The sequence below is a fragment of the Colletotrichum scovillei genome (genome assembly GCF_011075155.1).
Source record: "Colletotrichum scovillei strain TJNH1 chromosome Unknown Contig00003, whole genome shotgun sequence".
NCBI lineage: Eukaryota > Fungi > Ascomycota > Sordariomycetes > Glomerellales > Glomerellaceae > Colletotrichum > Colletotrichum scovillei.
The window spans coordinates 4,021,593-4,046,197 of NW_023336261.1; the positions used below are offsets into that span (position 1 = coordinate 4,021,593).

Sequence of the window (24,605 nt, forward strand, 5' to 3'; positions counted from 1 at the left end):
CCCCATGTGTCAATGTGTCACCAGCCTCTCTCTCTTTGTATCACAGTTGGCAGAGAAGAGGCTGAGTTGAGTTGTGGCACAAGACGCACGTACCATTGGCATGAAGTTGATGAGTGAAATGCAGAAGAATACGAGTCGGAGAGTTGCAGTATTCTCCACGCCGTCGTCGTCACCGACGCCAGAGCCACCTCCTGCGCACGTCGTCAACTGTCAAATTTCCCATTTCTTAATGCGTCCATGCCGATTCACAACGTCTAGATGGGATTGATATGATTATCATAGATGAGGGTAGTATAACCACGACGTCGAGGGATACTCTGCTAATACCTCTTTGGTTTTATCAGTCTTCTGTGCGGATAGATACGATTAGCCGTTTCTCATCCAGTATCTCAGCACCGATCTCCATTCGCACCCCCTCACCGAACGACATGTTCACGCCCCCCATGTAACCCCCAAACCCCACCACAGTTCCAGGTTCGTCGTCGACGTTACATCCCCTAAAAATTTCTCTTCATCCTTTTCGGGACGACAACCTTTTTTCTTTCCACTTGCAGGCAGGTTTCCTTGGTACAGTGAACGGTGGTACAGACATCTTCATCCTGAAATTCCTCAGCGGCATCAAGCAGAAGAAAAAAACACGGCTGTTCTTTTTTGGCTTGTGAGTAGCATTCGCTTTGCCTGCACAGACGATTCGCCGAGTTAAGACGTCTCTTCCCTCGGCTTGCACATACGTTTCCCACATACACGCTGAACACGCCCCCTCCACCTTGAATGTCTCCGTCCCATCTCTGGGTAGGACTCACAGACGATGGCCGTTGTTCGCCTTCGTCATCTGCAAACCATCCGTCAAACCATGCGGCTGGTGAGCGAGGACGACTGACTGCTGCTTACATAGCACACACTCACATTCACAAGTGACTTCCCGGACCTAGCGCGAGATGTACCTGACCAACCCCGGTTCAACGATGCACCAAGCTAAACCCACCAACTGGGTGTCGGTTTGAGAATGAAGGAAACGAGCCAATCATATGGCTTACACCGACCCTGTCTTGAAACAATAAAGTGCGGTCGGCGGCCAATCAAACCTCGTTTCCGATGTGACAGCGCCGGACGATCACGAATTGGTCGAGTGTGGTTTGGCAGCCAACGAACAGAATCCGAACGTAGGTCGTCTGACCGGGAGGGGAATGCGAGGAGTGAAGGGTGGGAAACCGGAACGGCCTTGTCGGCTTTGCATCGTAACGCTTTGGCTCTCTGGGATCGCGATCAGGTTTTTTATTCCCTTGCCCCGGTTGTTTTTTTTTGTTCCCTTGATAGGGATTTTTTCCAACAGAGAGGTGGGCACGGAAGGCGGAAGGGGAGAAAGGGGAGGACGAAGAGCAAGGCTCTAGCGATGCCGTATGATGTCCATGCATGCCATGTATGATGCCTTATCCGATCTCTCTCTTTCTCAGCCTCTCCTATCGCCTCCGCGCGCTTATGCCGCCGCCGCCCCGGGGACGTCAACCACGCGGGAGTTGGGTGGTCCGTGGACACGATGCGGTGAAGAGGGCCCTTGTTCCACGGGGGGAAAGAAGGGGTAGGTTTTCTCTTTCTTTCTTGTCTCACCGAGAAGGGAAGACTTGAACCCGGGACTTGGGCTGTCGGGGTCGGGAAGGCGCCGCCGGGGCCCCTTGAGGCTCGAGCATCTCTGACTTTGATATTCGGACCGAGACATTTTGCTTTTGGAGGTCCATACCTAGTGTTCTACGAATACGGGATTCGACTTGATAAGACTTTCTTGCGAGATTTGGGCGTGAGTACGGAGTACGCTCTCAACGTCTTGCTGATTATGAGGATACTGAAGCATTCGCTTACTACAGTGACATCCTTGATTGCCTTCATTCAACCATCGAGATGAGCCAAGTCAACCAATTCAAGCTTACCGTAGTTTTGAGGTGCCCCAACAACCCAGGATTGGTTACCAAGAAATGCAGGGTGATGGAATCCTCTCCTCCGGAAAAGAACAAACTGGGGAACGAGAGAAAGAAAGAAAGAAGCGCGCTATCGATCTTTGGGATCATTCTTCTGCGGAACCAGTAAGAGGGATGCGATGTGAACTAGCAAGCTGCAAGCTGCAGGGTGGTGTAGGTAGTTTTGCTCGTGCGTCCAACAACCGGAACTACGTGCGTGACTGCATCTTGCCGCGCGCCTGTAAGTAAGGTAGGTGGTGGTGGTCGCGCTCTCTTCATTGTTCTCGATTTTTCCCCATGCGGAAGAGCGTCCATCACAACGATGCTGGGTTTCCATTGGTTCAGGGAGGGCCTTTTACGTTGGTTTGGGGGTTGCAAGCAACCATGTAAGCAGGTAATGCCTTGCATACCATGACGATGTGGTCAAAACTCAAGTATGTAGATGCAGAATCGTAGCAATATTGGTCTCTCTTTTCAAATAACTGAACATGAACATGATGGGTAGGAGAACGGGCGTCTCGTGGAATCCCCAGGGTTGTAGGCATCTGCCGAGCGATAAACTTTTCTGCCCTCTTCCTCCATAGTCTATAGATGGCCCTTGTGCAGAGGAAAGAAACTTGGGGATCTTTGGAGAGGGCGCCAGGCGCGAGGCGAGGTGGTATTCCCATGGAAATTTCTTCGTTCGTTGTCACGCCTCTTGACCGTGACATTTTGCGATGCGATGCGACGCGAAGCTTGCATGTGGTAGAGGGGCCGGGTTGGTGAGTCCATTGCTGACAGCTGGTGGCAAGTACATGCGGTGGCCGCCAGCTGCCAGCTTATCAAATTGATCCGCGGGTCCGGTTCGTTATCAAAAAATTTCGAGAGACCGACCTGCAGGCGCGCAGTGCAAGTCGAACTGTTGAAAGTTGAATTATACCCCCGCGACGAAAAGAACCAACCAGCCAAAATTCACTTTATTGCGTCACTGCCTTTGCACGACATTTTATAGATTTAGCTTCATTGAAGAGAAACCAAAAAGAACGCAAAAATGCCCGGCAGAACCGACTCGGAAGACGTCCCCATGGACGAGGCGCCCACCTCTCACCAGCCTGAGGAGGAGGAGGAAGAGGAGGGACAGGAGTCGACTGAGCAGGAGGAGGAAGAGGAGGAGGAGCCCCAGCGCGTCAAGATTGTGAGTCTCGTCGTTACCGTTTTTGCGGCATGAGAATGCCGTCAGAGTACGGGACATGAATTAACCATGAGATTTGCAGCTGCCCGGCTCAACAGACACAGCCGCCTCATTCGAGTTTATCGATGAGGGGCACACGCTCGGCAATGCGCTGAGATATGTCATTATGAAGAAGTATGTTTATTTTTTTTATCTCAAAGGGCGTCAATTTCCTGTCATGAGAGACCCCCTGGTCTGCCTGAGTTATACTAAAACTCACCCCTCCTTCACTACAGCCCCGACGTTGAGTTCTGCGCCTACGCCATCCCTCACCCTTCGGAGCCCAAGATGAACATTAGAATCCAGACCTATGGTGAGTCTCTCTTACTTCCTGATTCATAAGTTCCATTACTAACTCTGTAAACTCAGACGGTACCGCCGTCGCGGCGCTGCAAAAGGGTCTCAAGGACCTTCAGGCCCTCAGCGACACCGTCGCCGAGGAGTTTATCCGCGCCAAAGAGGAGTTTGGTCGTTCATAGCGGACGCATCTTGTTGCAAAGATGGAAAAGGCGTTTTGTGGATTTGTTTTTGACATGGGAATGGAGACACCAAAAATAGAATCAACGGCGTAGACAAAACAGATGAAATAGGTCCATCCGATTTGGTCGGGGTTTTCGTGTGACTTTTGCGGAAATGTTTTTTGGAATTGTATATTTATGTACACGAGCTCTAATCCTTCCAGCACTCTTAGTTGCGGCCCTGTTAAAAATGTGGTTAGCGATCCATCTCGAAACAGCATCAAATATCTCTGGATGCCCTTGATCCCCTTGTTCCTGCCCCTGGTGCTCTCTCCTCGCTCTACCATGCCCGTAGCCGTTCTGGGACAGACTCACCTCCAAGAATCCAGTCATGAAGCTGTTGGGCAACCGCTTGTCTCCTCTAAAGTTCTCCTCCTTGAAGTAGGACATGATGTGCGTCGTCTGCTTCCAGAAGTTCATCGTCTCCTGCGTGATTAGAACCACATGTCAGCTCTCGGTCTTATATCTTCCCAATCATAACGGTCATGGACCCAATTGGTCTCCCATATGACACAAAACCTCTCCTCTCTCCATCCATCCATCCCTCCCTCGGTATGCTTCGATGCGCGCGTGCGTCGGGGGAACGTCGCTCGGGACGGCATACCTGGTATTCGGCGTGACTCTTGAACAGGAGAACATCCACCACGGGGAGCTTGCTGGCGAACCTGTGGCGCTCAAACTCCTCACGTATCCGGGTGCGGAGGACGGACACGGGCAAGGGAACGTTGTACATCGTCTGAATCTCAGGCGCCTGTTTCCCAATGGTACCTCAATTAGCACTGATTCATGCCTCCAGTTTCCCTTCAAGTCGGCCTTCTCGCTCGAATCGTCTTCGCATCGTTGCGCGCCTTGCTCGAATCGTCCGCCTACGCCGGAACTTCGATAATAGGGACGCATTGGGGGTCAACATACAGCTCGGATCCATTCTCTGTAGGAAGCGAGAACCCGTCTCTTTGCGTCGTTCCAGTTGGCCGCTGCTCGACGGATCAGTGGGATTTTCGGGGTCAATTGGTCTCTATAACTCACACTGCCGGGTCGTCTTTGCGAATTGGGTCGGTGTGATGGCCATGGTGGGCGCGTGGGGATGCTGGTGAAGAGGGCGGTTTTGCTTGCTGCGCTACGTGATTCCCGAACGGCCTGGTCGTCGACTCGCTGGTCTGGCTGGCTGGGTGGAACGGGAATCTTGGGAAGCTCCAAGGTTCCGGACGGCCCAATCACGTGTGGCTCCTTAGTCAGCCCGGATCCAGCGCCCTGCGCGCAGGTGCGAAGGCGTTGGTGGCATGCCTGATAAGATATCGGAGCTTTTTGCCCCACTATCGGCCTGGGCTTTTGAACTTCAACTCCTTCGTCATCTACCTACCTAGCCTGCAACCGCGACGCGAAGCGAAGCGAGCCTCGACGAGACTGCGAAAGCCCTTCGGATCCCAACTCAAGTAGCCACTTCAAACACCTACAATATACACACACAAAGCAAGAGCCCAACATGCCTCCCATGCGATCTTCGAAGCGCAAGCCGCCTCCAGAAGGCTTCAACGACATCGAAGACCAGCTCCTCATCTTTCAGAACAAGATGAAGGACGCGCAGAACAAGCCGCCGCCGACGGGACCGAAGCACCAGGCGCAGTGGGAGATTTTTCAGATCGCGCACGCGAGGAGCCGCTACATTTACGACCTGTACTACGAAAAGGAGGCCATCAGCAAGCAGCTGTACGAGTGGCTGCTCAAGAACGGCTACGCGGACGCAATGCTGATTGCCAAGTGGAAGAAGCAGGGCTACGAAAAGGTGAGTTGGCGTGCTCATCAAGGACGACGAGTCATCCTGCTGACATGTGTCTATAGCTTTGCTGCTTGCGCTGTGTCCAGACCAAGGAGACAAACTTCAATTCGACGTGCATATGCAGAGTTCCCAAGGCTCAGCTCAAGGGGGACCAAGAGGTCCAATGCGTCGCTTGCGGATGCCATGGCTGCGCATCCAGTGACTAGAAAAGAAGAATCTCTAGTCGTGTATGTGTTTTCCAGGAAGATTACCTTCACGAACCCGGCTGTCAGGGCGGCTTCCGGTCGACAACGGGCACCCCGTGGAGGACAGGCGTTCGGCGCTTTACATGGCAGGATTGGTTCCAGCCCTGGTTACGATCACTCGGGCCGTTGTTTATGGGAAAGAGGTAGTGATCCTTTCAATTGACCATTTTGGTATCATCATGGCTTGAACGCTAATCGAAGTAGTGGTATCATTCGTGACGTCTCTCATCGTTTTGCAAAGCCCGCTCGTCCTCCGCCCCTGCCAAACCGCACGCTGTTGGGCACAAAGTTCAGCGCCGACATTGCGCCTGCGAGATCCTCCATTTCCGTGTCTGGACGTTCTGTTACCGCTGGTTGCGCGGGCACCGAACTGGTCTCTAGCTTGGACGCAGCATCTCCTGCCCTTTGTGACTCTTCTCCGCCTTGTGACGTGGTCGTGTCCAGTATGCTTGATCTGCGCTTCGACTCTTTGGTCGCACTGAAAGCATTTGACGATTTCCGCCGGTGATGACCTGCTTCTACGAGCAGTGACCGTCGCCCGTCGACACCCTCCCTAGTCACAGCAAAAAAGTAGTTCTTGGGAAACCCGTGTTTGTCAATGAGGTGCATCCGGCGTTTCTGCGGCGTCATGCATTTTCTCTCACAGCCCTCTACGAAGCAGGAATACTGTGACCGATGTCAGTAAGAAAGGAGCCGATGATGAGAGGAAGTGGGGGATGATGTTACTGTGTGCTCTCCTCTTTCCCGCTTCACAGCGGCGAAGGAATCATGGCATTCCTCATGGTGCACATTAAGCAGATGGCTTGACGGTAGGTTCCTCCCGCATTCCAGACACCTGTTGGTGTGCGTCGCTATGTAGTGTGCCTCATAGTCGTCGTATGTCTTGAACGTCAGGGCCTCCTTGTGAGGCGGAAGGGAACATTTCATGGCAAAATCCTCAGATGCTCCCTCGACGGAAGGCTCTAGTCCAGTGATCTTGGTAGCGCGGTCATCTGGAGTTGACGTCTTGGGGCTGCTACGCTCGTCTGCAGAAATGCCAGAGGACGGCTGTTCCTCTTCGGCCTCTCGTGAGCGTTTCATCTTGAGTGAAGGCCAAGTGACGGGGAGGGTTGATTACTTGCAGATCAGGCACCCGAATTTCCCCCGCGTCGCACTGCTCTGCTGAGTTATGTCCTGAAATTAATTTTTGGTAGGATCCGTGGAGGGGCTCGGACGACTGAGCCAGCCTGCAGTGTATGGTATCCGTAGGATGTACTCCGTAAGGATAGCAAGAATACAAATATGTTTCGCCGAGGCTTGAGCCAGTCAGGTCTGCAATGTCGGCGACAATACGTCCGACAGTGGTGAATGGAATCAAATGTTTTGGGCGGAAAGCAGATCAAAGGCCGGAGCCGTGGTGGGGCACTGACTGTCAAAGACCACTGCAAGGCTCAATGCTCAAGGCTCATTTGGCAGGTTCAGGGACGGATGGACAACTCATCATTGAGATCATTGTACTCCATACTTGTAGATGGAAAGGACCTGACTGCAAACAAGGGCCTAAGCTCCTAACAAAGCAACAACAAGGCAGGGCTCATGAATGATGTGCCTAGCATGGGCCATGCTTGAGCTGCAAGTATCCTCCGTTAAGGGAGAGAGTGTGTCAATGAGGGACTCAGTGAGGGACTGCAGAACCGAACAGGGACCAATCTCAAAAAAGCGCAGTGCACGGTCCATGTGTGCCCGCCTGTTGAGGGGCTCCATCTAAAATATTAACTGATTCCCCAAGGCTCAGTCATGGAAGGTGGATAGAGAGGATGGATGGATGGATGATGTGGATAGACGGGAAAGACTGAGAGGTGCACACTTTATTGTCCCATGAGCTAAGTTCTGCTCGCGTCCCTCATGGAGACCCGACATCGCCATCCTCTTCCTCCTTCTTCTCTGTCTGCCTCTGTCTGCCACTCTCGTCCTTCTACACCGTCTGAGTGTTGCCTTTCTTGAATGTCTGCTTTGGGTGGCGCATCGCTCGTCGCTCTTTCCCTCCGACCCTCTGCCCAATGTTGTTCTTCCCGACTCTCTCATCACCTCGATTACGTGCCACCACAAGCCTTGGACCCGACGACGCCGCTGTCGCTGTCCCGATCCCACCACCACTGTCGCCCTCACCCTTTGGATTCCGACGACCTCACCTCCCAAGTTATGGATCGCGCGCACCTTCAGGGACTGGTCTTGAGAGCGTGTGAGCACAGCACGTAGCTTGGGCTCTTTATATTTGTCCCATTCCTGAATTTTTGGAGTCCCGCACCTTCCACAACAACAAAACACCCCATCGCGAAAATAATCGCAACACCACCAACACCAAAATTCCTCCCCCAATCGCCAACGCCAGGGCCCAGCTCTGCCATTCTCCAAAATGGCGGAACATGTTGAGGCTGCAAAGCAGGCATGGCAGTAAGTTACCATTTCCCCCTCATGCCCATCTCGAAATTTGGATTGCGCCAAGCATTGCCTTTGGCATACCTTATCCAGTTGGGTGGGCATTTCGGGGTCCATGCGACTCCGGGCACCTACCTTCCGATGCTGACTTTTTGACCACAGCCAAGCCCAAAAGCTTCGAAAGCACCTGCAGAAGGAGGTAGACAAGCTCAAAAGCGACACCGACGGCAACGAGCTCAAGCATTTCGAGGTTCTGGAAAGCGTCATTTCCTCGTACGTAGCGAATCCGGCCCAATGTACTGGGTCGCAATACCCTTGCTGACTTGACATCAGCCTCCGATTAGCCTGCCTCCACGTCATATTCCATGACTTCGAATATTCCTCGACCGAGAAGGTCGAAGCCAACCTCTGGCAGGCTCACAGCCTTGTCAATGCCGAATATCGAAAGGTTCTGGGCAAGCTGAGATCGTCGCAGCTCGCCGTCCAGAAGCGCAAGTTGGATAGGATGTACAGCAGCTTTCTCAAGACGGCGCAAAAGTTCTACGTCGCGTTTGTCCAGCGCATGTCAGCCGTCTACCCGATTCCCGAGCTTCAGCGCATTGCCGAGGGCATCAAGGCCGAAAAGCTGGCAGAGGCGAACCCCATGGCCAACACGACACCTGCCGTTCGCCAGATTATCCTCAAATACGTGCATCTGGTGCTCATTCACCTCGGCGACCTTTCTCGATACCGGATGCAGGCGCGACACAAGGTCCCGAGCTATGAAGCTGCCTTGACATACTATTCTCTCGCCCACGACATCCTTCCCAATTCCGGCTTCGCCCACCACCAGATGGGCATCATCTACTTGGATGAGAGAAAGCACCTCGATATCATATACCACTTCTACCGCGCCATGGCAATTCAAGACCCTCATCCAATGGCGGCACAGAACCTTGAATCGGAACTGAAGAGTCTTTCAGCGCCAACTACGCCGGCTCGTCGCACAGGTCCTCCTGATCCTCAAGAGGCCTTTGTCACCTGGTTCGTAAAGCTGCATTCTCACTTCAGCAAAGGAGAGCCGTTCCCTCAGCACGAGGGGCTTGAGAAGGAAGTCATCAACCATCTTGAGATGGCCATCAAGGCCCCAAACACCCAGGCAATCCTTTTGAAGATGGTCTTGCTCAACATGTCTGCATTCTACGTCTACAACAACAAGGCGAAAGGTATGCAACAATATGTCTTTGAATCCTGAAACTCGATCACTAACTCACAGCAGGCGACTGGGCCACCGCTGCGTTCCGAACCTCTCAGTTCCTTCTTCGCTTGAACGCTCGTTTCTTCATGACGTTTTGCAAGTTCCTTAAGAGGGAAATGGAAAGCCTCATTGAGCAACAAGCAAACGGCGAACAAGAGAGCACTGAAGACCAAGCATCTTCAATGACCGAGAACACTCTCCCGTTTGTGCGCCTGTATGCAGCCTGGCTCGTGGCTTGCCGTGTTGAGATTGTGAACGCTCAAGAGGCTCCTGAGCTGTCCATCAAGGACATGTACAGAGGATTCGCCAAGGCACTCACCTCTCTCTGCGAGATGTACGGCAACGAAGATCTCAAACTCACTCCGTACCTGCTTTCCGAGGACCAGGAAGCTATAGGAATGCTTCCTCTCTGCGACACGAAGTTGCCGGACAGTTGCCGTCTCAACTACGATGAGGATACTGGAAATCTGAAGCCTCAAATCCAGCACTATGGTGGGCAGCGTTTCAGCCCTCTCCAAGAGACCTTCTCCAGGGTACTGCAAACGATCAAGTGTGGTTTCTTCCTCGCTAACGACGACACCAATTTTCCTTTCTCCTACACTTCGTCGCCAAGGGGGCTTACTTTCAAGTACGAGGACGGCTACACGCCAAATTCTTCAGCTGTCGCGACAACCTCCTCCCATCCTCCAGTTGAGCAAAGCTCTGCTGCAGACGTTCCTCCGGCGCAAAGAAAGGATTCACGGCGGCCGGCTCCTGTCAGAAACGCGACCCCGACTGCTGCATTGCCCGTACCGCCCCAAGTGGCTGCTCCGCCGCAGGTGCGGTCGCACCCCACTCCCAGCCGCAGCAAAGCGCAGGGCCAGTCAGACTACGACTTCAGTTCTGACGCTGATATGCTTCACATGGTTAATGACTTCCTGATGCCTCCTCAGGCCCACGTCTCTCCTGCAGAGAGCCACGAGGACACCTCATACGGAATGAACTCAGCCATGGCCAACGAGGTATTTGGTGTGCCCCCGACCAACAGCCCGCCCGCCCTCGGATCCGCAACAGCAAAGACATTCCCGAGCCTTCCCTGGAACATGATCTACACCCCGACACCCCAGGGTAAGAACCAAGAGCTGACGCCACCAGACCGTGCCATCAGGGATGCTGCTAGAAGATCATTCGATGGCAGTGCTGGCTTCCAGAGGACTGCTCAACCCTCGGGTACCCCAAGGCTGGACGATCCATTCGGAGAAGCACGAGAGAACCCGTACATGGCTCGGCAGCAACAGCGTCCGTATGCTAGTACACCCGACATAAGTGCTCACCAGGACCGCCTTCTGCAAGCCTTTGGCAGACAACCTACCGACTCGAGATCCTTGAGTCGTGACTTGTCAGGATCGGCTGCATATAACTTGTGGTCCAGTCCGTATGCGGAAACCAACAACCCCCATACTTTGCAGCCCAGGGCGGCCGCCCACGCCCGTTCGTTCAGCGGATCTCGTCCCCAGTTTCCTCAGAGTCCCAACATGCCTGTGAGCGGAGAGAACTTCTCGCCGGCTTCGGGTACTCAGTTCTCCAACGTCAGCAGCATCTACCAGAGCACGCCGTGCAACGGTATCGCGTACACCGCGACCACGGCTTTTGGACGAGGCCCCATTGCCGATATGCATGATGACCCTACGCACTACAAGAACATGGTCAGACAGAACGGAGGTGCCGCTACTGACGGATACACGGCCGGATACAACGACATGATTCTTCAGTCGGCCATGGCTGATGAAGTGAAGCGTGCCCCGGGCCAGAACATGCGTCGTTAAGTTTTGGGGACCACATATGCAGGACTCGTTTCCTGATCAGACATTATTATCCCAATGCCTGTCCGGCCCACCCGGCGGCTTGATTGGAAGTTGAACACATCTTTATTTGCTACTGCGATGTAAGTCCATCAGCACCTTCCATGTGCTTACACGACTGACACAAAGTTTCAGTGACATGAATCGATCGCATGATTGAATTATACTGGCTCATACTACTGTTTTGCACGGATTTCACTGGACACGATACGACGGATACGACGGGGAAGTGGACTCTGGTCTAGGATATGTCATCTGGGCTGGTCTTTTTTTGTCCAGCCGAAATCGTCTCCTCGCATTGTTTTCTACCAAATATCTCATGACCCATGGGCTCAAGGTCGTAAAAGGTGTCGAGCCCAGATTGCAAGTTGATGCAAAGTGCGATTGCCACTCATTTGAAAGCTCTCTCAGGAGCCAACGCCGTTGTTGAAACCGTTTTCCCTTGGACCCCCTCAACGCCAGACTATTCTGAACAAAAAGAAACTGAAATGCTCAACGCATTAGGTTGGAGGCTAATTGCCTTACGCGGAATAAGCCTGCTTGGGGAAGGGGTAGCTAGTTCACAATTAGCGAATGAAGCAAGAAAATTTGACAAGTTTGCCGTCAGGTGTCGTGTGTGACATGATGGGGGGATCAACTTACGAAGGTCCAAGCTCCTGGATGCTGAGCTTAGCCAGCCACTGGCCCATGTCGATGGACTGGTCGAGGGACTTGCCATCGACAACACCGGCCATCAGACCGCCAGCAAAGGCATCACCAGCTCCGTTGGTGTCGTTGATCTGCTCCTTGGAGATGGGCTTGACGGGGTACTCCTTGACGCTGTCCTCACCCTGGACGGCAACCAGAGTGGGCTCGGTGCCCTGGGTGATGATGGCGACACGCTTGCGCTGCTTGTTCTCCTTGGGTAGGTTGGCGAGGGCCTTGGCGATCTCCTTGAGGTCGGTGGTGCCGAGGCTGTGGGCTTCGGCGTAGGCGGCGGCCTCGGTCTCGTTGCCGATGACGTAGTCCCAGTACGGGGCGCTGGCATCGAGGGGATCCTTGAAGAACTGGCAGATAAAGGGGGCGGACAAGCTGACGGCGAAGACCTTGTTGTTCTTGGCGGCCTCCTCGGCGAGCTTCTGGATGGCGGCGGGGCAGACGGTGAAGTGGTAGCCTCCAATGTAGTAGGCCTGGGCGTTCTCGACGAGCTTCCAGACGTCGGGACGGGTCAAGTGCTCAAGGTCGTAGTGGTTGGCGGCACCGAGCTCGGTGCACATGGAGCGGTTGTGGCCGGTGATGACAACACCGCAACGGCCGGTGGCGATCTTGGGGTCGACGCGGTACTCGACGCGGAGACCGGCGGTCTTGACGGCATCCTGGAGGATGGAGGCGTACTTGTCGTCACCGACACCACCGAGGTAGACGACGGAGTTGGGAGGGAGGATGTACTGGGCACCGCGAGCGGTGTTCTGGGCGGCGCCGCCGGCAATCAACTTGGCGTCATAGTTGTTAAGGAGGTCCTCGTAGATGCCGAGGTGCTTCTCCTCAGCGAGGATGGCATCGTTCTCCTTGAGGCCGTACTTTTCGAGGAGAGCCTTATCACCAACTGCCTGGATGTCTGGGTTGCGGTGTTAGTTGTCAATATTTTCGTTCCAGCTCGGTGTTAAGGGAGGGGTTAAAGCGAAGACGGCGGGGTTGCGCAAGGTGTGCTCCTCGGTGCTTTAAGCTATTTAAATTATGAGAGAAAATAACATACCAAGCAGAGGGTTCTCAAGGCAGAGAAGGCGGAAATCCTGGGATGCCATTTTGTTCAATTGAGGTGTTCTGGGATGTATGGATGAGGTGTGGAAGTGATGGAGGTTGTGGGAGCTTTCAAAGATTTTGATTTTGGTGTTCCGTCGGCCAGTTTTGGATGAGGGGATGCCGATGGTGGGGTTGCTGGACCTGTCGGAGGAGGTGGGGTGGTAACAGAAGAAACGTGCTTGCACAGCAGGGCGAGAACTCTGACCTGGAGCCTGTCGACTTGGAGGGGTGTGGACAGGAGCTCGGGCTGAGGGTGCTGTCGCTGCGGATGGTGATGAGAGGACAGGGGCAGCAGGGGTGGTGGGGCGAGGGCGAGTAGCAAAGGTTCTCTTTACTGTTGCATTGAGAGAATTGGTGGACGTGCAGCGTTGGGTGAGACACCTCGAGGCGGTGACTCTCTGGCAAGCGAACATTATTGCGCGCGAGTGACTGATGTGGAGTACACTTATAAGAAGCGTGAAGCAAGGGGAATCGGGAATCGATATCAAATCACCGAGTGTAGGTTTCCCGTGATTTTGGCGGTTCTATCGAGGATTTATGAAGAGTCAGGTTTCGTAAAACTAAGTAAGGGCGGGAAAGCGCCGTTTTTGTTATTTGGGCCGTCATATCATCAGACCACTCGCCGAATGAAGGAATGTCACGAGACAGGAGCAGCTCCTCAGTATAAATTCCGAATCGATCAATTGAAAGAGGAAACCGCAACTACGTATGGTAGCTGGGCTTAGGAGGAAAGATCCAAAGGCCACTTTCCTCCTCACTCCATTTGCTGTCCCAAACCCCGTTTTTTGTTCGTCATCCACACAAACTCCCGGCGTCTCACTCATCACAGTTGGGTTTGGCGTTCTCCTCTCCCTCTTGTAGCGGGGGGAATCATGGCGTGATCATTCAATGCGCAAAATGCCTTTTAGTACTTGCCGAAGAGCTACCAGATGAACTGCCCTTGCGAGTACCCTCAAAAGATGCCAGCCGCGTAACACCATCCCAATGGAACCCTGAAATCCAGCCAAACTATGACCTTTATTCCTTGACCTTCTGGGTACCACGGAGCAGACCCGTCCGTCTCGCAGCAATAAGACCGGCCTTTTGTCCCTGGACGGCGTAGCGGGAGATGGTCGAGGCCTTACCGATATGCTGGTGGTTACCACCACCGTGGGGATGGTCGACGGGGTTCATGGCAACACCACGAGTTCTGGGCCAGTTGGCACCACGCTTGACAGCGAATTTGTGCTTGGCGCGGGAAGCCTCTGTAGAGATTCGTTAGTCAACTGTTTTCCCCTGCTTTGCTTCATCCAATCCTCTATCTCATCCTTCCACAACCAGGGGCCAAAACGTACTCAGGAGGGGCTTGTCGGTACGGCCACCACCGGCAACAATGCCGATCATGCCACGGGCCTCAGAGTGGACGACCTTCTTGGCGCCGGAGGGAAGCTTGATGCGGGTCTTGCCCTCATCGGGGTTGTGGCCGACAATGGTGATGTAGTTGCCGGAAGTGCGGCCGAGAGTGCCACGGTCACCGATCTTGGTCTCGACGTTGGAGACGACGGTACCCTCAGGCATGGAGCCGAGGGGAAGGACGTTGCCGACGGTAAGGGCGGCCTTCTTGCCGGCGTAGATGAACTGGCCGGTGTACATGCCCTCGTTGGCGATGAAGGTCTCGGTGTGCTGCTTGAACTTGTAGGGGTCGCGGAAGACGACCTGGGCGAGAGGAGCGCCACGGCCGGGGTCGTGGATGATGTCCTTCACGACACCACGGAGGTATCCGTGTCTCTCGGCATAGTCGAGGTTGCGGAACTTCGCGGGGGCCTGCACAGAAAATCGTTAGGAAAAATTGTCGTCGTATCGCGAATTTCGAGGATGTCGAATCTCACCTTGTTCAGGCGGGTGTTGGCCGTGAAGATAGAGCCACGACCTCTTCTCTGGTTACGGATCTGAGGAAGAGTATGTCAGCGCCTTTTGTCCTGTCCCTTGTCCATCTCGAAAAAAAAAAAAGTTCGCGGGTTTCGAAGTGTTGGAATGTCGAATGCGACGAGCAGCAAGTCGATAATGCGCCAATATCGTTCCGCGAATAAAGAATCGAGTGTTGGATAGAGCAATCACTTACAACGCGACCCATCTTGGCAGTCCTCTGGCGTTCGGAGGGCTAGGTGTTGTCGTCGTGGTGAGGTTGAATCGTCAAATTCCGTCAACAAGCAGGATGGCTCAAATTTCGGAAACTGCAGTGGTGCGTGGGACTTCCTCTCCAGCCCTCCTCGCTTGAGCACGTGTTGCGTCACGTGAAAGGAAATACGTGGGAGATTGTCCAAAATTTTGACAGAGCACGGACGGGAAGATGAAGTGGTCTCCATAGGATCGGACCCACAGGCTGACTGCTGCTTGGCCACTCATTCTCGACCCTGGGACGTTTGCACCGCGTCACGATCTCCGCACTTTACCCTCACCTTCGGAACGTCTCAGTAAGGCCTACTGAAGCCAAGTTCACGATATCCTCAACGCCATCATGCCGTGCAGTATCTCTCACTCATTATGAGTCATTCTGACGATGCACGAAACATTTGAAACAATTGGATTATGTGAGCACTTACTTCTGCTCGATGAGGTGTCCTCATCCCTTCGTTGTCTCCTGCTTTTCTCTCGTGGCTGCATTTTCTGATGCTCTGTCAGGTCTGCCGTGTTCGACCGGTGTTGGTGCGTTTTGTGGGCAGGTCATGTTTTGGGTCTCTGGGAGGAATCCGGTGAGGTTACAAGGACCCCGGAGTCTTTGGTGCCTTGGTGTGGTCCAGCGATCAACGTCATCGGAACCTTCGCCGGAGTCGGCGATGGCCGTTCCTCGCGAAGTGCATCGTTGCGTCCGAAGCATTTTACTCTTGAGGGTTCTTCACGTAAAAGTTTGGCCGAGTAGGGACCAATATGCGTGAGCACGCATCACTGCAAAGTGGTCCCGTCGCCTCAAGTGAGGTGTTGATGTTGGTGACTACAGGCCGTAGGCTCGCTGAAATCGACAAATAGGCATTTCCTTATCTCGAGCCAACGTCGAAAAGGAATACCCTGTTGTTGGATTGCAGCCTGCTCATGCTAACCACACATAGCCCTGTTCACGCAGTCACAAGGGGCAAGAATATTTCAAGGATGGGATCAAGGCTGTAGATAGCCTCACTCCGAGCGTCAAGCATGCCTGCAGAAGCAAAGTTGCGAAGGCGGGCGATCAGCATGAAATGAATTAGTCCCGGCTGATTTGGCCGAGCTGCGTTGTCATGTGACGAGCGGGAGGGGACGTTGCGGTGGATGAGAACGGGGTGGAATGCAATGCAAGTGCTAGGCAATCCACAGGGCTACGACCAAAAGACAGACCTCTACATCGCCACATTGCTCAATGGCTTCAAAACGCATCAGGTGGCGCCTGATTTTGATAGGCTCTCGGCAAGCTGTAGGTCGGCTGCCGCAGTGACCAACAGGCCGATGCGGGCAGGTCGAATGAAAGGAAAATGGGTCTCAGCGACAAAGCCCCAATGCTACCAACCCAGTGGTTGGGAATAGCATCATCAACAGAATGCGTCAGCTTTCAGATTCCACAATCGTGAGAAGCTTCCCGGCCGAAGGATGTCTTAGTTTGCGCGGTCACTTATGTCCTAGTCTGCACCATGGGACCCACCTGTCATCAAATGAGCATCATCAACCCACGATAATTCGATTATGAGGATGCCTTAAGAGAACGATGCAATATTTAAGGCCTCTACTATGGTGCCCAGCAGGAGACGTTGGGTTGCAGTTTGGTGTTAAGAAAAGGTTTGGTAAGGCAAGGTAGGCCAGGATATCCCACGGTAGCTCCTCGGGTGGGGTACGGGCAACGTGGATTCTCCAACGTCTTCGTGGACAAGAGGACTCACGAAGCACAATCCACAAGATGTTGGCCAGGCACATATTCAAGCAGCAAGCGGCAGGGAGCATGGGCAGGCAAAGGGCTTCTTGAAGGAGGAGGAGGCTCATCGGGTGCAAGGCCATGCTATGCGTCTTTGATATATGAGAAGGGGAATATGCGAAGAGGAATGAAAGTCGTAGGTATTTTAGATTTAATGACTCGGGCCTATCAGAGAACCAGACCGAAAGGAGATGCGGCTCAAACGTGACTTAATTAGTCCCGCGAGTGGGCGGTCGAAACTTCCTCTCTCAACTACACCGGCGCGCATACCACCACCTCCACCTACCACGATACCCACCCCCATCCAACTTCAACAACAACACCACCCGCACGCACTACAGCCATTAACGCGAGGAGGAAAAATCGCCAAGATGGCTGACGACGATTCTTCGGATTTGTCTTCGCTGTCTTCGTTGTCGCCAGTTCCTTCCGACGTCGAATCCGAAGCTGAGCCTGAACCTGCGACCAAGGGTGACATTCGGAAGTTCTTCCCCAAGCTTGCCAAAGGCAAGAAAGCCACCGTCGCGACCAAAGAGCCCTCGCCGCCGCCTCGCAAGCGATCGCCATCGCCGCCACACGAGAATGCCTTCATTGACAATCCAGACATTGCTGTATGCACCCTGTCGCGTCGTTTCGCGCAAAAAAACGCGTAGAACCACGCACCCCACGTCATAGGACAAGCTAACACCCACCTCCAGTTTCTGGTCATGTTTCGCAGCCGATTCAACGATGCGTTCCCGAAATCCTTGGCCAACTTTGGCCCGCAAGAGCTTGAACAAGACATTATTGGCAGCCCGCCTGGCGAAAGAGTCGAAGCTTTCCTGTGCGCGCTACTGTTCCTGCTCTTGAATCGAAAGCAGGACGTCAAGTACGTGGACGCGACAGCAAACAATATGGTCTTTTTGGTTTGCTAATTGGCGTGATAGGGCCGGTCAATACTCCAAAGCTCTGGACGACGCTCTTGCCGCCCACAAGTCCCAATGGCCGCGATCGTGGGAAGGTGTCAACCCACTGTCGGGTAGCAACACCTTTCACAGCATCACACCCACCCAGAGAGTAAGCACTGAAGTGCGCGTTACTTGTCTGTGCACCAGTTCACTAACCAATTGGCATAGCTGTCTCTTCTTCGCGCATTTGCCTTGTGGTCTCTTTCAGCATCTGAAACTGTCAAGACCATCATCAACAAATCCTACAAAGGAAACCGCCACGATGACGATTTGAACCAGCCGCTCTCGGTCCAACCCTGGGGTTCAGACAGTGACAAGAGACGGTACTTTTTGATCGAGGGCTTGGACGATACTGCTTTCCGCGTCTATCGGGAGAGTAACCCTGCCGGTTTCAACCGCACTTGGTGGTCAGTAGCTGGATCAATCGATGAGCTCAGGGCCCTTTGCGAGAAATTGGAGACCAAGGATGGCGGCCCCAAGGCTAGGAAGCTTGCAGATAAGATGCTGGCGGCTATTCCTCGCTTTGAGGGTACCGAGGAGGTAAGCATCCATCATCGAACTCCAGTCCAGTGTGACAAGGTATTGTTCTGGGCAATGACTAATGGAAGCAGAAACGACGTCGCAGAGAGTACCGACAGGCTCAGAAAGCCCGCTTCAAACGTCCTGAGCCTGGCTTCTCTTCCTACGAGGGTCGTACGAGAGGCAAGCGAATCAAGTACACCTATTCCGATGACGAAGACTTCCTTACGGACTCGTCCAATCGACGCTCGGCACGCAACACTGGAACGAGCACCCCTGCTGAACCAACCGGCCCAGTAACCACCGCCAGCGGACGTCAGATCAGAGCCCCGCCACGAATGAATGGAAGCAGTGCAGCAGGTAGTGTCAACGGAGACTCAGAGGATTCCCGCCAGCCCTCAGAACCGACGTCCGGTCCTGGAGGACGGCCACGCAGAGCTGCAGCGGTCAACCATGGAACCAACGGATGGTCATCCAAGGGCACGCGGACTCATGGACGCGACTCTATGGATGAAGACGATGATGACGGCAGCGAACCTGATTTGGGTGACGACGAAGAAGAGGACCATGTCCCAGATGAGAGCGAGGAAGACGATGACGAATTAGACGAAGACGTGGACATGGCAGATGAAGACTTGGCCGATGAACCTCGAAAGAGCTTGATCGTGAAGCTTTCAGTCAAGAAGTCCCCAACCACGACGAAAACGGCCATGATGACTCCCGCCCCAGAGGATGAGAAAGCCCCCACGAGAGACGACGAAATGGTTGACGAGATTGTCGCTAAACCCAGAGACAAGACCCCAGAGCCTGTCATCAACGTTGCGACTACCAAACCGCCCTTGAGCCCGGCCGCTGTGCAGACCTCCTTGGCCTTTAGAGGAAGCCCGGACAAGCTGCAGACCATGCTGCAACAAGTGGATGTTGGTGTGCGCGAGTAGGGCTCATTGGGAACTGGCTACCACAAGTCCTTTGGCGTTTGGCGGTAAAACTTGGCAGGCGGAGTTCGGATAGGGATAGATGATGGGAACCATCAGGATGATTGAACTATTATTTGTAGGAGCATTCGCTCATTCATAGACGGTACTACGGCTAGTACTCTCGGGGGATATGCGCATCACGAGATGCAGCGGTACTGAAAAGTACCTGGCTTGCAGAGACACTCTGCTTCGATTTTAGATGTACAGATACCACACCAATCATGTTTCCTGACCCTTTCATGTTATGTGTTCCAGTCCCTCACAGCTCCTTCTTTGTGAATGCCGTCCTCCAGTTTGAGCTCTTCTGCGGAGGCAGCTGCCAGTTATTCACGCCATACCACCACCTCCGGACCCTCGCACCTATCGAACTGCCGTGGACCTGAGCGTTCTTGTTCCAGTGGTGCCAGCCGATGAGGAACAAGTTGTAAACGACGCCTTGTATCAGGGGCATCATCACCTACATCCGATCAGTACAGATTCCCTCCGCCGCCTGATGCACCTGAACAACCTACCTGATCCCTTGCGGTGATCCACGCCACCCGCCCCCAGGTATCGGCCTTGGAGATGCTGTTGAGGTAACTCTGCTCGAAACGCAAGTCGGGCATGGGTGGAAGCTTTGCTGTACGCGGCTTCGGGTTCACCACACTGCGGGGAATGTAGTCGTCGAGCTCATCATCGTCAAGATCGTCGTGGGTCGGGGCGGGTTCTAATGTCACTGGCTCCTTCTCGGAGGCTGCTGTGGAGGGATTGAGGTCGTGGCTCGGGGAGGGCGCCCGGTTGATGTGGGCTGTCTGTATCGTCTCTGCGATTTGAATGGGTACGGAGGAAGCCATATCGCGAGTCTGGCGCTGTGTGTGTATGACGGACAGGAGCTACAGCAGATGATGGGCTTGGGCTGCGACTTCGGGAAGCTCTCGCGGGGACGGGTATGGGCGCGTTGGGAGGTTGCGATAAAGTTAGCTCGTTAGTTGCATGGTCATTGGTCATTCATTAATCCAGCACACGGGATGATCCTATGCACCCTTACTTGCATAGCGGATCCACCGCTGAGGTCATCAGCCGTTCCGCCCAAAGAAAGCGATATCCGGACGGCACACTGAAGTTCAGTGGCCCAACTTTTAGCGGCACAAGATCGAGTGGGGTTGAATGGGCAACTAATACAGCACATTGGCTTTGTCTCACAACCTGCCTTACATTGTGCCTATTTAAACGCGCTGCAGCCTGCCTATCCTGCAAGACATCGCCGAATAATATTACATAGATGCCTGAGGGTGTCTATCTCAGTGACTCACTCGGTAGTCATTGCGATGGTCAGAGTGTATAATGAGTGTTTGAAGTGCCTAAATTCAAAAGGCATACGGCGTTGAAGATGAACCATGGGGCGGGCGGCTCCAGCAAAACATGATGGTACGTGTGAAAGTCGGGAGATGAGTGGCTAGAATTTAGAGTGGCCAGGCTGTAGGCACCCTATGACTCGCTTGCGGTTTAGCGCCCTACCCGGTTTTGGGCGTACACCCAGCCAGAGCCGGATCCTGGTGCGCTCCACGGTGACAGCACAAAAAATCGACCTACCTACGTGGAGCACCAACTTTTCTTTCCTTGCAACCACCCGACCGCATCGCAACGCATCGTTCCCGCCCGGAGAACCGCGCGACGTCGACGACAAATCCCTCACCGTCACGCGAACGCGTTCCCTCATTTTGTCGTTCCTCGAGTCCCTTAATTACCCTCATTCAAGATGTCGGACCCCCAGGCGAACGAGGCCGAGAAGAACGTGAGTTTTTTCCCGTATTCCTACATCGTGGCCTCGGAGCCCCTCCTTTTTTGCCCCGCGCTCCGAGCATGCAGGCTGACGATTCCCTTTATGGGGTGCAACACAGATCGAGATATGGAAGGTCAAGAAGCTGATCAAGCGCCTCGAGGCCGCTCGTGGTAACGGCACTTCCATGATCTCGCTCATCATTCGTACGTTTTTATTTCCCGACCGCCATGCCGTCGCCGATGCCGGGTTCGACTAACACCCCACCACAGCTCCCAAGGATCAGATTTCACGAGCCGCCAAGATGTTGGCTGAAGAATACGTACGTTACGACTGCGACAATCGCACATCTTTCGAGCCGGACCGGTATTAACGAGACTTTGTACAGGGAACTGCGTCAAACATCAAGTCAAGAGTCAACAGACAGTCCGTGCTTTCAGCCATTACCTCGACCCAGCAGCGTCTCAAGCTGTACAACAAGGTCCCTCCCAACGGCTTGGTTGTCTACTGTGGTGAAATCTTGACCCAGGAAGGCAAGGAGAGAAAGGTCAACATCGACTTTGAGCCTTTCAAGCCCATCAACACCTCCCTCTACCTCTGTGACAACAAGTTCCACACCGAGGCTTTGGCCGAGCTTCTCGAGTCGGATCAGAAGTTTGGTTTCATTATTATGGACGGTAACGGAGCCCTTTTCGGAACCCTTTCCGGAAACACCAGAGAAGTTGTTCACAAGTTCTCTGTCGATCTTCCCAAGAAGCACGGCCGTGGTGGTCAATCCGCTCTTCGTTTCGCCCGTCTGCGTGAGGAGAAGCGTCACAACTATGTCCGCAAGGTTGCCGAGTTGGCTGTCCAGAACTTCATTACCAACGACAAGCCCAACGTCGCTGGTCTGATTTTGGCTGGTTCTGCCGATTTCAAGACGGATCTCAACGCCTCCGACCTGTTCGATAACCGTCTGGCCACCAAGGTCATCAAGGTCGTTGACGTTTCCTATGGCGGTGAGAACGGTTTCAACCAGGCTATCGAGCTTTCTTCCGAGACCCTCGGCAACGTCAAGTTCATCCAGGAGAAGAAGCTCATTGGAAAGTACTTCGAGGAGATCAGCCAGGACACCGGTCGTGTCTGCTACGGTATTGAGGATACCCTCAAGGCTCTGGAGTTGGGCGCTGTGGAGGTTCTGATCGTCTTCGAGAACTTGGAGATCACCCGCTGGAAGCTCAAGGACAGTCAGGGCACCGAGCACCTGCTGCACACCACCAAGCAGCAGGAAACCGGTGACCGTGCCATTTTCATGGACAAGGAGACTGGCCAGGAGATGGAAGTCGTCACCCAAGAATCCTTCCTTGAGTGGATTGCAGAGCACTACAAGGACTTCGGTACCAACCTCGAGTTCGTCTCTGACCGTTCCACCGAGGGCAATCAGTTCGTCAAGGGCTTTGGTGGTATCGGTGGTATTCTCCGCTACAAGGTGAACTTCGAGCAGTTGGCTGAGGTTGATGACGACGATGACTACTACGACGGTTTGTGACCTTGCAGTCCTATTTGCCAACTACGAGACACTGACCATCCTAGATTGACCAACCGAGGCCCTCGAGAACGAGGGATCGACTCAAGTACCGTCTCTGAAGCATAACAGCGAAGAGGAATCCGCGCGCACAGCGTCGCAGCCCGCGCCCGTGCCCAAGCCGAACGTCGCCCATCAGCTCCTCGCAGACAGGAGCCCGATGAGCCCGGCTCACCTCACCCACCAAGTGGCGCGCCCGAGCCCGCTTCGGTCTGTTATGAAGGCCTCTTGAGTTGAGACCTAGTCTACATGTGAGACCATCCTTTCAGCCACTGCTGGAGCTGTGCAACTAACATGGGCACTAGATGATCCTCTCACAGACAGAGGACACTCAAGAGCGGTCGGGAGGCGACCGCTTGTTGATCGCGACTAGATAGAATGAAAATGAAATTAAATGCCTACTCAGTCCTTTCAGGCTCGCTCGAGCCTGTTCATTAAGCGTGAATGATGTTTCTGTGCCACAAGGACTACCGTGTTTGTGTGACTTGCCACCTCAGCTCTTACACCTAGATGGGTTACCCTTGAGAGCAGCCCTTGTTCTCACTAAACAATGACTTTCCATGGTACATTCCCAGACCCCCTGCCCCTTAAGGTACAGTCAACTTGGGGCCGCACTCTCATACAGGCATCTTTATCTGATATGCGACTATGACCTATCAATTGGTTATATGCATATTCATGACCTCCTACTCAGTCTAATAACATCTCACTCACTGAGACGTGTAAGTCATCAATGCCAACTTCAACATGAGGCCTCTGCTCCTCAACACTTTTCGTCGGGGATTTGCAACTCAGAATGCATCCTCATCGGTAGAGACAGGAATCGCCAAGATCCTGCACACCAGCAAGGAGATCCCAGACCACCTCTCCCCGACGCCCTCCCATCTCCTCAACCTCCTGTTCGCCGACATCTTCACCTCGTCCGCCGACAATCCACCAAAGTACCCATCATCCTCCGGGCCTGCGAATCCGTTGCCGCAAGGCCACCATCTAGCCTATTTCCCCCTCCAATCGCCGCCCTCATGGCTGATGCCGGACGGCACTGACCCAGACCACTGCCCCGGCGCACCGTTCACGCGCCGACTCTGGGCGGGCGGCGAGGTCCGGTTCCGAGAGGGCTGGGAGAATGAGCTCCGTCTTGATGGGCGCCGGGTCGGCTGTGTCGAGAGCGTGGAGGATGTGAGGGCCGAGAAGGGCCGGGTGTGGGTCGAGTTGTGGCGGCGGTATGGGGCCTCTCCTGCTGCTGGTCGTGGTGAGAGCGGACCGGCGGTTGAGGAGAGGAGGACGTTGGCTTTCCTTCCTGATGTTGATGTTCCTGCCCCGGCGCGGCGGAATTTGAAAGGTGAGCGGCGGTCAGCAACATTTTCGGTCTTCATTCCAAGCCGTGGGAGAAAGTTCGGAGAACGGAGAAAGTACTGACATTTGAGAATGGGGTAGCACCGCATAAGCCAACAGCGTCTCTCACTCTGACGCCGACGCGGAACCTCCTCACCAACTTCAGCGCGCTGACGTACAACGCGCACGCGATCCATCTAGACCCGGCGTGGGCCGCGCAAGAGGGCCATCCCGCGACGCTGGTCCACGGGCCTCTATCGCTGGCTCTGGTACTCGCGTTCTTAAACAGGCAGGGCAAAGGGCAGAGCGTGCGCTGGTACGGGTACCGGAACCTGGCGCCGCTGTACTGCGGTCGGGAGATGACGCTTTGCCTGCGGGAGAAGGAGGCGAGTGAAGGGGAGAGGAAATGGGATGTTTGGATTGAGGGTGATGATGGAGGGATGGCGGTTAAGGGGACTGCTACGACCGTTGATGGTGTGTGATGTTGAGGATCGGCGTGGACTCATGCTGAAGCATTTCAAGCGATGCGTGTGCAGATAATTATTTTTAAGAAAGTAACTAAGAGTACATTATTGAATGAAAACCAGCCCTTGTTATCCTCTGCGTGC

At 54.0% G+C, this 24,605-nt stretch overlaps 11 protein-coding genes across 11 annotated transcripts; 6 read left to right on the forward strand and 5 right to left on the reverse strand.

Moving 5' to 3' along the window:
* Positions 1-2,601: 2,601 nt before the first annotated feature.
* Positions 2,602-3,709, forward strand: HER10_EVM0011583 (uncharacterized protein). Its single transcript, XM_035481011.1, has 4 exons — positions 2,602-3,126; positions 3,206-3,297; positions 3,399-3,475; positions 3,532-3,709. The coding sequence occupies exons 1-4, from the start codon at positions 2,983-2,985 to the stop codon at positions 3,639-3,641; spliced, it is 423 nt and encodes a 140-aa protein (XP_035336592.1). The 5' UTR covers positions 2,602-2,982; the 3' UTR covers positions 3,642-3,709.
* Positions 3,710-3,777: 68 nt separating this feature from the next.
* Positions 3,778-4,843, reverse strand: HER10_EVM0010944 (complex 1 protein). The gene is made up of 5 exons (XM_035480388.1): positions 4,707-4,843; positions 4,593-4,654; positions 4,285-4,431; positions 3,996-4,106; positions 3,778-3,861 (listed from the first exon to the last, which is right to left on the reverse strand). Exons 1-5 carry the CDS (start codon positions 4,747-4,749, stop codon positions 3,850-3,852), a joined length of 375 nt encoding a protein of 124 aa, XP_035336518.1. The 5' UTR covers positions 4,750-4,843; the 3' UTR covers positions 3,778-3,849.
* A 320-nt stretch (positions 4,844-5,163) lies between these two features.
* HER10_EVM0012877 (uncharacterized protein) lies at positions 5,164-5,663 on the forward strand (the record flags this gene model as incomplete). Its single annotated transcript, XM_035482257.1, has 2 exons — positions 5,164-5,463; positions 5,520-5,663. 2 exons carry the CDS (start codon positions 5,164-5,166, stop codon positions 5,661-5,663), a joined length of 444 nt encoding a protein of 147 aa, XP_035336707.1.
* Positions 5,664-5,927: 264 nt separating this feature from the next.
* On the reverse strand, positions 5,928-7,155 carry HER10_EVM0005433 (zinc finger protein; the record flags this gene model as incomplete). Its single annotated transcript, XM_035475051.1, has 2 exons — positions 6,429-7,155; positions 5,928-6,368 (listed from the first exon to the last, which is right to left on the reverse strand). The coding sequence occupies exons 1-2, from the start codon at positions 6,780-6,782 to the stop codon at positions 5,928-5,930; spliced, it is 795 nt and encodes a 264-aa protein (XP_035336033.1). The 5' UTR covers positions 6,783-7,155.
* A 942-nt stretch (positions 7,156-8,097) lies between these two features.
* HER10_EVM0001730 (telomerase activating protein Est1) lies at positions 8,098-11,162 on the forward strand (the record flags this gene model as incomplete). Its single annotated transcript, XM_035471468.1, has 4 exons — positions 8,098-8,135; positions 8,283-8,393; positions 8,454-9,325; positions 9,379-11,162. The coding sequence occupies 4 exons, from the start codon at positions 8,098-8,100 to the stop codon at positions 11,160-11,162; spliced, it is 2,805 nt and encodes a 934-aa protein (XP_035335680.1).
* Positions 11,163-11,719: 557 nt separating this feature from the next.
* HER10_EVM0001699 (pfkB family carbohydrate kinase) lies at positions 11,720-13,393 on the reverse strand (the record flags this gene model as incomplete). Its single annotated transcript, XM_035471439.1, has 3 exons — positions 11,720-11,753; positions 11,841-12,795; positions 12,934-13,393. The coding sequence occupies 3 exons, from the start codon at positions 13,391-13,393 to the stop codon at positions 11,720-11,722; spliced, it is 1,449 nt and encodes a 482-aa protein (XP_035335675.1).
* A 183-nt stretch (positions 13,394-13,576) lies between these two features.
* HER10_EVM0010141 (60S ribosomal protein L2) lies at positions 13,577-15,282 on the reverse strand. Its single transcript, XM_035479610.1, has 4 exons — positions 15,082-15,282; positions 14,849-14,908; positions 14,315-14,783; positions 13,577-14,224 (listed from the first exon to the last, which is right to left on the reverse strand). Exons 1-4 carry the CDS (start codon positions 15,091-15,093, stop codon positions 13,998-14,000), a joined length of 768 nt encoding a protein of 255 aa, XP_035336451.1. The 5' UTR covers positions 15,094-15,282; the 3' UTR covers positions 13,577-13,997.
* Positions 15,283-17,267: 1,985 nt separating this feature from the next.
* On the forward strand, positions 17,268-19,300 carry HER10_EVM0007796 (uncharacterized protein; the record flags this gene model as incomplete). The annotated part of the gene is made up of 6 exons (XM_035477340.1): positions 17,268-17,507; positions 17,595-17,764; positions 17,823-17,952; positions 18,012-18,383; positions 18,455-18,776; positions 18,807-19,300. 6 exons carry the CDS (start codon positions 17,268-17,270, stop codon positions 19,298-19,300), a joined length of 1,728 nt encoding a protein of 575 aa, XP_035336249.1.
* Positions 19,301-19,598: 298 nt separating this feature from the next.
* HER10_EVM0011488 (uncharacterized protein) lies at positions 19,599-20,172 on the reverse strand (the record flags this gene model as incomplete). Its single annotated transcript, XM_035480920.1, has 2 exons — positions 19,599-19,796; positions 19,852-20,172. 2 exons carry the CDS (start codon positions 20,170-20,172, stop codon positions 19,599-19,601), a joined length of 519 nt encoding a protein of 172 aa, XP_035336587.1.
* Positions 20,173-20,914: 742 nt separating this feature from the next.
* On the forward strand, positions 20,915-23,067 carry HER10_EVM0003559 (peptide chain release factor eRF/aRF). The gene is made up of 5 exons (XM_035473232.1): positions 20,915-21,113; positions 21,220-21,304; positions 21,371-21,420; positions 21,487-22,618; positions 22,671-23,067. Exons 1-5 carry the CDS (start codon positions 21,078-21,080, stop codon positions 22,673-22,675), a joined length of 1,308 nt encoding a protein of 435 aa, XP_035335845.1. The 5' UTR covers positions 20,915-21,077; the 3' UTR covers positions 22,676-23,067.
* A 312-nt stretch (positions 23,068-23,379) lies between these two features.
* Positions 23,380-24,584, forward strand: HER10_EVM0010988 (uncharacterized protein). The gene is made up of 2 exons (XM_035480431.1): positions 23,380-24,004; positions 24,100-24,584. The coding sequence occupies exons 1-2, from the start codon at positions 23,410-23,412 to the stop codon at positions 24,477-24,479; spliced, it is 975 nt and encodes a 324-aa protein (XP_035336522.1). The 5' UTR covers positions 23,380-23,409; the 3' UTR covers positions 24,480-24,584.
* The last annotated feature ends 21 nt before the right edge of the window (positions 24,585-24,605 follow it).